Below are 12887 nucleotides of genomic sequence, written 5' to 3' on the forward strand. Positions count from 1 at the left end.
AAAGGTAGAAATGGAGGGAGAGGGAGACCTGCTACTGGGATAAAGCGTCTCACTAAAGCTTGTGTATGAAGGAGGTCTCCAAGAGCCAGGCTGGCAGAAAAGCCAGACAGTTGCTCAAGAAACTGCAGAGAAAGATCACCTTTTCACATGAACTGAAACAAACCAACCGCCCCCCAACTTCCCAGGTGGATTTCTCAGATGCAGCAGGAAATGCAGCTGGTGCCATCTCTTCTGCGTGGAGGCAGGGAGCGAGCTGAGCTCGAGTGACCCAACACACATGCTAGCAAGCAGAATTTTGCATCAAGTAAAAAAGAGGGGGGAAGCAAGCAAGCAAGCAGAGCTGGAATTGTCCTTATGCACACTAACACTAAATACACACAAAATGCAACACAAGAATACCAACGTAATTATTCCCAGCAGAGAAGATCCACTAGATAGAAGAACAGCCAGCTGCTATTCACCTTTTAAATATAAGCAACATGACATGAAAAACAGTAGCACTTAAACATTCATTGGTTGAACCACGTATCATAGAAGTTTCTTTAAGAAGTTTCTTTAACTTGAGTCAGAATTCAAATGGTCTAAAGAAACTGTCTGGTTTTAACTTAAAGTAAGTCTATTCAATATACTGCCTTCGGCACGAATTCTTTCTTTTTAAAACAAATCGAAAGTATTTTCAGGTACAGAATGCAACACCTTTGGAAGAAGAAACAACATGGTTTGAAGCCATCTGAAGGAAAGCTACAGCGCAGACCTCCCGTCCCACAAGGGTGGCACCGTACACCCATTGCTCAGTTCAGAAATTTCTAAGGCACATCAGCTGTATCTGGAGCAGGGAGCCACGTGATACCTTGTCAGATCCAGCAATCCAAGAGAGGCAAGGCTGCCGGAGCTCTGGATCCCCAGTCCAGCAAGCAGTGAGGCTGAAAATGGATTCCCAGTATGTGTACGTGTGTATACATGGCTGGCCGCGCAGAGCACCCACAGGAACCGGTGGCCTTGTCCCCCTGCCCACCTGGCTGGGCAGGATGCAGGTCTGTTAGTGGAAACACTATGTACAGGCTGAATCCCCCCAGCAGCCGGGCTCAGACTGCCCAGTAGCTGCCCCAGAACTCCAGTCTCCCCAGCTGCTGGTACCCAGGGCTGCAGCTGCTGGCACCTGAACCCACGGTCACTGGAGTCACCGGCAGCACGGGCACACAGCCTGTGACCCACAGTCCCACGCCCCCCTCCTCACCCTGCCCTCCCCCACTGTGGGGCCTCCTGCCCGTGCAGGCAGGCACCCCCAGAACAGACCCCCTAGCATGGGAGATACACCAAGGCGTGACAAGTTAGTGGGGCTGCGCAGGGCGCAGCCAGAGCCACGCTATTTACACTCGGCTCACCCTTTTTATCTGCTACCCCAGATTACCCAAACACCCCTTTCTCTGCCCTTTTTCCTCCCCTATACACCCCCAAGTCCCGCATCCTCCTCAGACTGAAAGGCGTATTTCTAACCCCTTCTCCCCTCATTTAAAACCCTACGCAACTATTTAATATTATATAAAATTAAAAATGATCATCAACTTATGTGCCCAATTCTCTAACAGCTTCCACAAACTTTCTGCTACTGGCAGAACTGAACTCCTTTCAGTTTCATAATTGAGCCACTCAAAAATACATCTCGAGGATGTTGAACCCTCACCTCCACGTACCTACTTCAACACCGATAAACAGCACGGCTCAGCACAGGACTCTACCAGCACAGCTTGCTCTGGCTTTTTTATCTTCAAAAGAGACGTAACGATTTCAGGTACCATGACAACTCAGACTGGGGATTTAAACCTTGTTCTCAAGAAACCCTCAGGAAGGCTCGAGGCCAGGCGTTTCCCAGGGACTACTGGACACTTTACTTGCAGTCAAATTAATAAAGGAAATGCCATGCCTACATTTTTTTCCAGCCTGGAAGACTTGGGAACAACTCCAGCCACTGCAAGCCAGAATTACGAGATTCAAAGCCACAGCAGTCCATCACGTAAGGGGATTTGCAGTGCAAGATTTTAGTAACTTCAACAAAACAAGGAACGCTTATACAAATTCCAAGACAATTCTCTGTGCAGTGCAAGCAAACCAACGTACCTTCCAGATGTCCCAGCTGATGACAGCCTGCAGACACAGCCCAAGGCGCTGTCGCTCGCCGGGAGCCCTGCTGCAGTATCTCACCCAGGCACCCCCCTAACCGCTACGCTGCGGCACATACCACTGCAAAACGCACCTATGCGCTTCCCCACTGCTCACACCAGTTAAACATCACAGCCTGATAAAGAACAGGGTAAGAGCACCGAATAAAAATGTGGGAATTTTTCATTTCTTAATTCTACCAGGACCACCCTTACACTATGTTATAATTACCTGGTACATTACTGTACATCAGTTACTCATTTCACAAAAATTGGTAAAAGGAAAAATGCAATACTTACTACTGCATAAAAGTGGTTTGTTTATACTCTGTAGTTATGCTGCACCTACAGAAAATATTCATTACTTCAGTGCAGTGGGTATTAAAAAGAATCTATTTCAATAGCCCCACTTTTCAAAAAACATTTACATCAGGCAAAACCAACCAGCTGCAAGTCTGCTACTCTTTATGCTAAACTTGTAAGCCAAACTTAACATGTAAGACCTGAACTCGGCACCTCCTCTAAAATGAGCTTTAGACATCCTCACATCTACGTTACTTGTGGTAACACGGATTTTCAGTTGTGAGGTTCAGTCGCTCAAAGCATGAGACACAGGCTGTTTAAAAAGATTAAGCTTGACAGACAGCAACATTGCTACGCTGTTTCCAGGCCATACATTTTCTCTGCTGGGAGATGTACCAGAGGGACTCAAGGTTTTACTGAACTGCTGGCTGCCCGCAGTGGCTGGAGAGCTCTGCTGTTGTAACACCACCTCCTGTGAAAAAGTTTAAAGAGGAACGCAGCATCCTAATGTAACTTTTGGCTTCCCATTTCAGAGAAAGAGTTTGCGGGAAGAAGTGCTTTTTGGTAATTCTGTCTGGTCATTTCTGAGCCAAAATTAATGGATGCACATGAAAGTTACAGAAGGCCAAGATGTGGTATTTTTTGTGGCGTCTACATCGTGATTTCTCTTCAGAAATATAACACCAGCCTAAAATCGAGTTTTGCACAAAAACAATCTGCTCTGACACAAGCTGATTTTACTTGCTGTTTGTTCTGTGATGCCCTGAGGATAGCTAAGTAGTCTGAAATCCTCAGCAGCTCTGCTACTTCTATGTAAATGGAGAGAAGGAACACTTTATCATTAGTTATCTTGTCCAAGAGGTCAGAGACACCAGCAAAGTACTTCTTAAAACATTATTGCAGGACACAAAGAAGATCATGATCGTGTACTTTATCATTATCCTTATAGCATACGCGAGATGGACCACCTCAGCATTAGTGAACTCCTTCATTGTTTTTACACCAGCAGAAATCCCTTGTGGAGGAAAGGAATTCACGGCAAACCCACATTTTGCCCAGTAAGACCATCACACCCAAACCCATACCTATCTGCAATGTCTTCCTCTGAAAGACAACTCATGCATTTTGAAAAAAGTTATTTATTTTCACTGCTTTAATCTCTCTACTGTAGTGTTAGCACTTAACATAAGCATCCACTCTTCTACTGTCCTATTTACAATCCATTGAAATGTATACTCTACAAATACAATTTATATTTTCAGAAATGTAAGGGAAATGCACAATTTTTTAAGGTCTAAAAAAAAGTGACATCCATCTGTACAGGATCCTCAAGTCATCCAAAAAGTAAAATTTACAAGGCAGTATCCACACAGCTATGTAAGGGCAGGTGCTACAGTGACAAAGCAGCAAACTTGCTAATACAATAAAATACAGAAAATTAAAGTGTTTTGGGGCACCAGATAATACATTTAGTACCGCTGAAGTTGTAGATTTTGTTATACCCATATTTCTAGAAACATGTAACTGCAAACCTGGAGAATGTTCTGAAAAATATTAAACATTATATACACGAGGTAAATGTACCTTGGTCTTTTCAGAGGTAATCTGAGTTTAAAGCAACTGATATGAAGGGGGGGTTTGTGGGTTTTTTTTGTTGTTTTTAAAACACAAAATGATTAACATCCTGCAGTCATTTCAATGGCACAATATAAACAAGGAACTAACTAAAAAGTGAATTTCATGGCAATCACACTCAGAACCATTACTGAAAAAATAAAATCGCCTCTTATTTGACACCTTCATGTCGATCCCAATGTCTTTACCTATATACAAAGTCCTTCTTAGGATTACAAGTGGAACCACCGGAGGGTGACAGTGTGTCATACTTCGAAAGTCAGCTTGAGAAACATCCCAGAATTCCAGCTTCTAAAGTTGGAAGGTCCCTGAAGAATTCCAGCATTCCAAAAAAGTTTCAGGCTTTTCAGCATCAGACCATTTCCAATGCTCCTTATTCTCCATGTCCATATCCACCTGGTCACAAGTCTGTAAACCAAACTGAGGCTTCAATGCTACTAAAATGACAAACTGATTAAATCCACAAAACTTAAGTGAGTGTATAACGTATGTAATATTTACAATAAACATTTGCATCAGTATTCATCAGAAACTGTTTTGGTATATACTTGAAATGATACAAAATTAATATTTTGAATGCTAAAATATTTTGGTCCCCCTGGATTTCCAAGAGCAGATCTGGTGATATTACAATCTTAATTTAAAAAATACTTATGTGTACCTGTGTCCATATATATAAGATATGATCTTACACAGGTAACATTTAAAGTTACATAATATATACAGACACAGCCTTTGTAAAAGGTGTTCGGTTTATATAATGGAAAAGAAGAACAAAGCTTGAAGTTGTGGTGTCAGAACTGAGGATACACACAGCTGTATTCAGAATCTGCATTCCAACATGAATAATAAGGCTGTCCCAAAACAAAGTTCCTGATGTCACATGCTGCATCAAGCATCCTTCCTGTGCTTTTTTTTGCAAAGAATTACAGCGATGTAAGAATAGTTTCTAGCAATTCAGGAGAATGAAGACTAGCAGGCGGTTGAGATGAGTGGACTGAACAATCTACATGCCATGATGCTGTTCGGCTGCCACAGATTCTCTTTTAAATGCAACAGAACTGCTCCTGATAGTTTGGGAAACTAAATGTTATGGTGATATGGCTTTGTATGTACTAAAAAAAAGCCACTAATGAAATAATTTGATAAATTACATTGGAAGGTCTCTCGTGTTACCAACAAGCTTACTGTAAAGATCTGTAGCATGCCTGTAGCCTGATGACTCTAAAGTATGAACTATACTTTGTACCTATGGTAAAGATCCAGTTATGCCTATGAAGAACCTCATAATTTAATGAAGTTAACAAATTGTTTAAATAGGAAGCCTTTGAAATTAGTATGGAGACGTAGTAAGTTCTACTTTGATCATGACCTGTTTTCTTTAAATATTTGTCTAGATACATAGGCAAGCCTCTCCAACAAGGTCAAGTAGGTAAGACTTGGGAGCTTAGCTCTGTTCGATCTTTTTTTTTTTTTTTTTTACAACAGTCATAACTGAAAGACAGTGGTGCAGAGCTGTCCATTTGCACAAAGGCACGGTTTATTTAAAATACCTACATGAAGTCATTTTTGATCCGGCTTTGATTAGTAAGAGGCCTGAAGCATATAAACTTGACTGGTCAGATAATGCCGAACAAATTTAAGTGTGACAGCATTACATATGTTTAAACTTAATTGTTTTCTAAGAACTTCTCTTATTTTTAACTCTTCTCCTGGATGCCATCTTCCAGTATAAGTAAACTCATCCATAAAGGTGGTTGATAAAGCATTTAATTATTTGCAGTTCAACCTCTGAAGGTCTGTAACTCCCGCATCATTTAAACCCATCTCCAAAAGCAAGTACTAAGAATCTGAAAGTACACAAGAGTCTTCAAAACGCTAAGGCTTGTCTTGGCTAAGCCTTATGTCACCTATACAGCCTCTTCTTACTAGGACCCATCCATCGCACTGCTTTAACAACCCATCTCACAGACCACGGAGCACAGTCTTGGCTATGCTTCTGCTAGCAACAGCCCTGCCACTGCTACCAGCTTTGTGAACAAGTCTCAGCGGACTGTATGCTGAAGAACAAGAAGGAACCAGAGTCAAGGTTGCCACGTGTGTTGAACAACAGGATGGGTACTGATGTGTTCTGGAGAGTAGGAGATTAGGCGACATATTAATTCCAGGCACACGTACATATGGAAATACGACTGCGTGTTTTGGGCATTAATGAAACCAAAGGTCAACCAGACTCTTTCCAAAACTGCAACTAAAAAATGTCCTGGTAACAGCAGCTTCTTAGAGAATTTTCCACATTAAATCTCCCAGCCCCCTCCAGAAGTTGTACATTTGGGCAGGAAGCAATTCAACTTCTAACCAAGTTTGCAAAAACCTTGTGACATCCTTAAAATCTCAGGCAAATCTTGACTAAAGCCATGCATATTTTAGTGTGTTCTTATGACAACACAAGCCACCTTAAGCTTTGTTCTTCCAACTATGAAGAGGATTGCTGGAATCCTCTGGTATTTGTATCCAAAGACCTGCAGCTCACCACTTTCTGTGTATGAGGCACACACAAAATATATGCACATAAGATTCATAAGCAGCTTTGAACTTTCTAGTACAAAAGCCCGAGTAACTTCTCCTTAATTACAGGTGCACTTCATCCTCATTTAATTGCAAATATTGTTCTGAGCCTTACGACTCTGCAGAACTGCACAGAAAAATACACCTTTCATATTTGATTTAATAGAGAAAAATCTCCCTTAAGAACATCTTACTCTTCTTGCTACTTTTCTGAAGTAAGATAGGTACTTCAAGCATTTTAGAAGTACCACTTGATAAAAAAATTTATATGTAATTATGACTCATGACTTGACAATTACAAAATATGACAGTGAATTAACTAGCTTACCCTATTTAGAACTCCTACAGTGGTTTTAAGAGTCAGATTTTGGTAGAATTAAAGGTATTCTGCAAATTACGTACTCACTGAAATTAGTGTGAATTAGATCTTAGCTAGGCAAAGGAACAGTTGATTTTTAACTTTTATTTTTGAAACCAAGAGTACCATAGGCTTTGTACGTTCCTACTGTTTTGCATTAAAAGACTCAAAAGCGGCACTTACTGGTATAATACAATCTATCTTGAAGGCAATGTAATGTTCTGTAAAAGTGGAAAACCAGTAATCATGTATAAAGTATAGTTGCATAAATTATGTTCCAGCAACTGAATGAGGTCAATTTTTAAATCAAGGTAAGAGTCCAAAAAATATTCTATTATAACAGCTAGCAAAGTGTATTCCAACAGTACATTCACAATCTGAATCAAAGAACCATGACAGTGGTTCAGAAAAGTCAATGTACCAGCCAGGAATAAAAGTTGCTTAGAGCCACCAATGCACTCTAGAACAATATAGTGAACCAGTTCCATTTAAAAAGTGACCTCCTATTTTTAGCACAGTTAACTAGAAGTTAAGACCAGCTATCAACTTTCCAAATAAAAAAAATTATAGGTTAACAAAAATAAAACTAGACTACACAAGGTTCTGTAAGTAACCTGGGAAAGAGGTTCATAGTGCACAGAAAAGACCCAACACAACTGTTTAGCACATCCACAAAAATCCTAGTGACGTTCCTATGAAGTACTAAAAGGCAGCAATATCCTTCTGTTCCCCCAACGAGGTAGAACAATTAACCTTCTTAACACGCCACTCTGGTGCAGATATGGATTTTTACAGTGTTCTTCGGTAGCAAATCCCGGATTACATCTTTATCCCCTCCTGTTGACTAAGTTGCGATAATGTTTTCTTAATGCGCAAAGCTGTTAGTCTAGCAGCTCCGTTGGCATACCAGCATTCCCGCATAATTTTTGCCATTACTCGTAATGCCTGCAAAAGAAAGACAAGTAATCATACGTTTCAACGTGGCCCATATAACCTCTGTTCTGCCCTAGCCTCTTTACGCATTTCTGAAGTCTATTACTAGTACTACAACTGCATGGAAGAACGTGTTGTATAAAACCCATTCAATTTTTTATTTACAGAAAAATAAAATTCTTTAAAATACTGCAGAGCAGAATTAGTATTCTTCAGTACAGTTTCATCCCGCACAAAGGTATTTTAATGAAAAATGAGTAGCTTGTCTGCACATTAGACAAAAATACACTCTTCCTACCGTACCTCCAGTTAAGGAGTTAGTTCAGCATACAGCCATTCAGAAGTTTACCAGCTGTCTTCCTCAAATTGAAGCTTTGTAATGACTGAAAATTTTTGGAGTCTTTTTAAACTTCAAACAGCTATTCTTCAAAATCTGTGAATGCTTCTACACTTGTTAACAATGCAAATAAAAACTGAAGAAGAAATAAAGTAATGTATCTACCTACCAAGATTTTACATGCCAAGCTGTACTACACTGAGCTGCTAAGTAAGTTTGCAGGATTGGAATAGCAGCACTTAAAAAAACTCTACAGTCTGTCGGTGCGTATCATCACCTTTCTCTCCTACCTGTGCTCTCCTGCCCAATGTCTCATCATGGGCCTTCACCCATGCATCCGTTTTATATATGCCACAACCCGGTTCCCTCCTCCACTTAAGTACATCATATCCTACCAATCTCTTGCTCCTACTGTATCCTACCGCAGCTATTCTAAGATCCTAATGAGACAGCATTCTAGTTCTCCTCCTAGCTGGGCTCCTAGAGCAAGCAATATGAACAAAGCTGGCTGGAAAGGCAAGAATGTGCTCACTACTGCCCACGCGGTGGTGACTACCAGCATGGTGAACTCACCCAGAACCAGGTAAGCACTTCCACAGAGGTATCGTCGGGAGTAGTCGCTACATGCAACTTCAGCTCAAGTCTTTGGCTTAGTAGAGCCTCAGCTTCCTAATAACTACATTCATCTTTTCAATAAGTGTATACAGTACAGATTCCAAGACACACAAAATACTAAGGCCGCCACAGTTTTGGACGAAAATTCCTAGAGACATTTACTACTCCAGCCACTTGTTAGGACATTCTTTTACTACGCAATGACAAGGCAAAGACCCCTGAGTAAGTTTCAAGAGAGCATTCACAAGAGACAGCACAGCACTGTTGAAGATACCATTATGTGTCCCAACAAGCAGTACTGCTTTGCTGGCAGCGTACCGAGCTGAAACTAGCAAGTCCACTTCTTGAAAGAGATAACCAGCCCAGTTACAAACCAGCTGGCTCAGACCTGATCAGCTCGTGTATCTTTGGCACTCCTGTTGTGGGTTAACCCCAGCATGTAGCTAAGCCCCACACAGCCACTCACTCACATTCCACAGCCAGATGGGGGAGAGAATCAGGAGGGTAAAACTGAGAAAACTTGTGGGTTGAGATGAAGACAGTTTAACAGGCAAGGGGGGAAACCAAGCCAAAACAAAGAAACGCAAGTGATACAAAAACAATTGCTTACCATCATTCAGCTGATGCCCATCCCATCCCTGAGCAACAGCAATCCCTGGAAAACTCCCTCGCTTCCAGTTTTATTACCGAGCGAGTTTGCATGGCATGGAATACCCCTCTGATTAGTCTGGGTCAGCTGTCCCAGCTGTGTCCCCTCTCAGCCTCCTGTCTGCCCCTCGCCTACTCAGCAGTACTGGGGGCAGGAAAGCTGTGACGCTGTGTAAGCGCTGTTCAGCAACAGCTGGAACACCAGCGTGCAACCGGACTGTTTTGGTCACCAATCCACAACACAGCACTGCACAGGCTACCGTGCAGAAAATTAACTCAGGCCCAGCCAGACCCCGTACAACCCGCAGCTGCACAACTTGCAATGATGCTTCCTGCATAACGTAAATCAGACTAGCTTTAGTTTGCATTAGCATCACTTCTGCTTCACAGCAAAGGATCCTAAAATACTCCACGCAGCATTAGGTATTATTTTTTGCAAAATTACATTAAATATTACTGTATAACCAAGGATAATTGACATTCAATAAAGCCACGATGAAATTAAGTTCTTCTAGAAGCATCCCTTCCCCCTTCAACAATAAGTACAATTTTTAAGCCGTTGAAATCAATAAAAGCTCTAGTGCCCATTAGAGCAGCTTTAGCAAGGTTAGTTAATACCTCACAGCTCTGCCATCTGTTTGGAATATTGGGCCTTAACTTCTGCTCACATACAACTTTCCTCATTTCTTCAACAGAAGGATCTGAAGGAACAAGGTCATAGTATGGCAACTGGTAATCTTCATGGATTCCTGTAACAGGTTGAAAATAGCTTCATTTTAGCTAACACTGAATTACATATAAGCAACAGTAAAAAGCAAAGAATAAGTAGCCTACTGTTTTCTTTTTTCATTTTTAAAAATTACAATAAGCAACAAAGAAATTAAAAAAAATTTCTCAGCCACACCTCAGGAGCATTTACATTACCCTTAATTTTTTAATTTTGAAATATATGTATTTGGAAAAGATGGAAGCTATATCAAGTCTTTTGTATGCTAAAGACACATTTCTTGGAAACTTATGATTTATAATACCATGCTTTATTTTAAATAAGGTATGGATGTTATCTGAGCACATTATAGCCAGCCTTTACTTGTCGTGTTTGCCCCTTGCTCTCAAGAATATTTAACTTCATTTTCTCCCCTCTATGCAAAGGTTTGAGACAAAAAATTAATATAGACAAGGATATTTCCTATTTTCTCCATCAGGTATGGTTCATCAATGCACAAAGAGGTCAAATAAACCAGTCATCATTTACTGGATTAACAGAGTCTGAGACATACTGGCTATTACCTTGCACTGTTTTTAGAGAAAACTCTTTACTCAAACTTAGTGAGGCTCTGTAAGCTATTTATAATTCCTTAGTATGTCCAGTTTTTTAAAGATTGCCACATACCACCGATTGAACATCGCCGAGCTATTTCCCAAAACACTAATCCCATTGCATAGATGTCTGCTCGTTTGAATGACTCAAAATGTTTCATATTTATGGAATCATCTAGAACTTCAGGTGCCATGTACCTATTTGCAATAAAAAAAAAGAATAAAGTTTTAATTTCTTAAGCACTTACTGCAGGGAAAGTTTAGTGCTACTGATCAGCTCAAACTCAAATTTAAATATTTATGTGGAAAAGGAGACAAAGGAGAATCTGCTTCACTAAGGTTATCCAACCAAAGACCTTTCAGTGCAACACCAATAATAAGTAAACTGAGGAACAAGCACAGGAATAGGGAGAATACCTAAAACATGAAACGATAAACAAATAGAACCATAAACCTGATACACATGGGATAACAGGGACAATGACAAAGACCAAAAATCTTCTATTAGGAAACTCTAGGCATAGCTTTAGAGGGTGCCACTCTGGACACCGTAACTGCTAATAAGTGGGAAATGAGGAACTCCAGAACTGTGGATATTCAAGGGAGGCCTGTGGGACTATGCAATGCTTATCAAGGAATGTTTAGGAGAAGGGTAACTGTGAGGGGCAAACGATAGAAAAGGGTATCAGAGGGGCCAGTTGCATAAACAGTTGCCAGTCACCATGCTTGTCTGCCCAAGCCCCACACCCACAGCATATCCCATCTTCTTACTAAATCCTATCTCTGCAATCTCACTCTCAACTCCATGTGCATGTCTGCTCTAAGGACTATGTGCCAGCAACTGGAGGCAGGTGTAAATGAATTCTGGGCTAGCAAGTGGAATCAGGCAAGGCATTAAGTTGTTCTTCGGCTTGGGGTGCCAGCAACTGAAGAGAAGGAGGGTCTCAGTATCAGCAGTTGGAAAGGGAACTGTGGGTCTTAGAAGCATGTGTCTATAGGTCTTCGGAGCAGTTATCTGGTGCTACTGGGGTGGGGGGCAGCACGCATAAGTTCTGGGCCAGAAGCTACAGTCAGACAGTGGGTGAAGGCACCCCTGGTGCCAGCAGCCAAAGCAAATGAGGGTCTCTGCTTCAGCCACTGAAGTGAGACCATGGGTCACAGGCTTCACAGCCACATGCTTACAGGTACCAGCTACAGGGAAGCACTGGGATGAGAGAAGTCATATAAGTGCCTCTCAGCACCAGCAACTGGAGTGGGAATCACAGGTCATAAGGTCTATGTGCCTAAGTGCCAGCTGCTGGGACATGCTAGAAGGTTCTTGCTTTCCCCAAAGCTGGTATGCGTGGCAGGTGTGCATCAGTGTAATTCCCCAGCAAAGTCAAGCTGCTCTAGCCAGCAAAGAGGGATGTTTGACAGGGGAAGGGCCTGTGGTGGTATTCAAGGGAATCCATGCACGTAGGTATACGTGAATGCATACGTATGTGTGCTACTGTGCATTAACCCATCCCAGCCGATGAGTAGGAGACTTGTGGAGCACAGAAGATGCGCTAATGTACTGACAGTTAAGGGATGCGTAGACATGCTTATTAGGCTACAGAAGGGAATGTGTGTTTTTACGTATGAAGTTCAGCCCTGATCAGCTCAAGGAAGGAGACTTGGCTGTCCATACCTGTAAGTTATACAAGTTCTGACAGTATTTTATGTGAGTGTTGAAGATGGCACATTGTGTACAGCAATTCCTGTGATCAGCCCTGTCAGCATTGCATGCGCCTGTGTATGCCCAGCCTCACTACTGGTTGAATCCCAAGTAAATCTCAGAGCCCCTGACTTTGGACACACCAGGCTGGGCTCGAGCCTGGCAGGAGGAATCCCCAGCTCCTAGAATCTGCCAAGATAGAGCAGCTTCTTGCAACATCCTCTAGCAAGGCTAGAGAAGGAATAGACATGAAGGGCTGGTGAAAAAAAAGCAGCACTTAAGGATTCCTTGGGAACAAAGGCTCCCTACCACTGC

The 12887-nt window shown here is 41.7% G+C and overlaps 1 protein-coding gene across 1 annotated transcript in view; it reads right to left on the reverse strand.

Annotated features, from left to right (window-relative positions):
• Positions 1-3585: 3585 nt before the first annotated feature.
• TGFBR1 (transforming growth factor beta receptor 1) overlaps positions 3586-12887 on the reverse strand; it is a 36648-nt gene continuing 27346 nt past the window's right edge. Inside the window, exons 7-9 of the mRNA XM_055704655.1 lie at positions 10950-11074; positions 10175-10305; positions 3586-7968 (exon numbers count right to left, since the gene is read on the reverse strand). Coding sequence (XP_055560630.1) covers positions 7843-7968; positions 10175-10305; positions 10950-11074 — 382 coding nt within the window. The 3' untranslated portion in view covers positions 3586-7842. The remainder of the gene's footprint in view (positions 7969-10174; positions 10306-10949; positions 11075-12887) is intronic.

This window comes from Falco cherrug, chromosome 3, assembly GCF_023634085.1.
Source record: "Falco cherrug isolate bFalChe1 chromosome 3, bFalChe1.pri, whole genome shotgun sequence".
In the NCBI taxonomy this organism is placed as follows: domain Eukaryota; kingdom Metazoa; phylum Chordata; class Aves; order Falconiformes; family Falconidae; genus Falco; species Falco cherrug.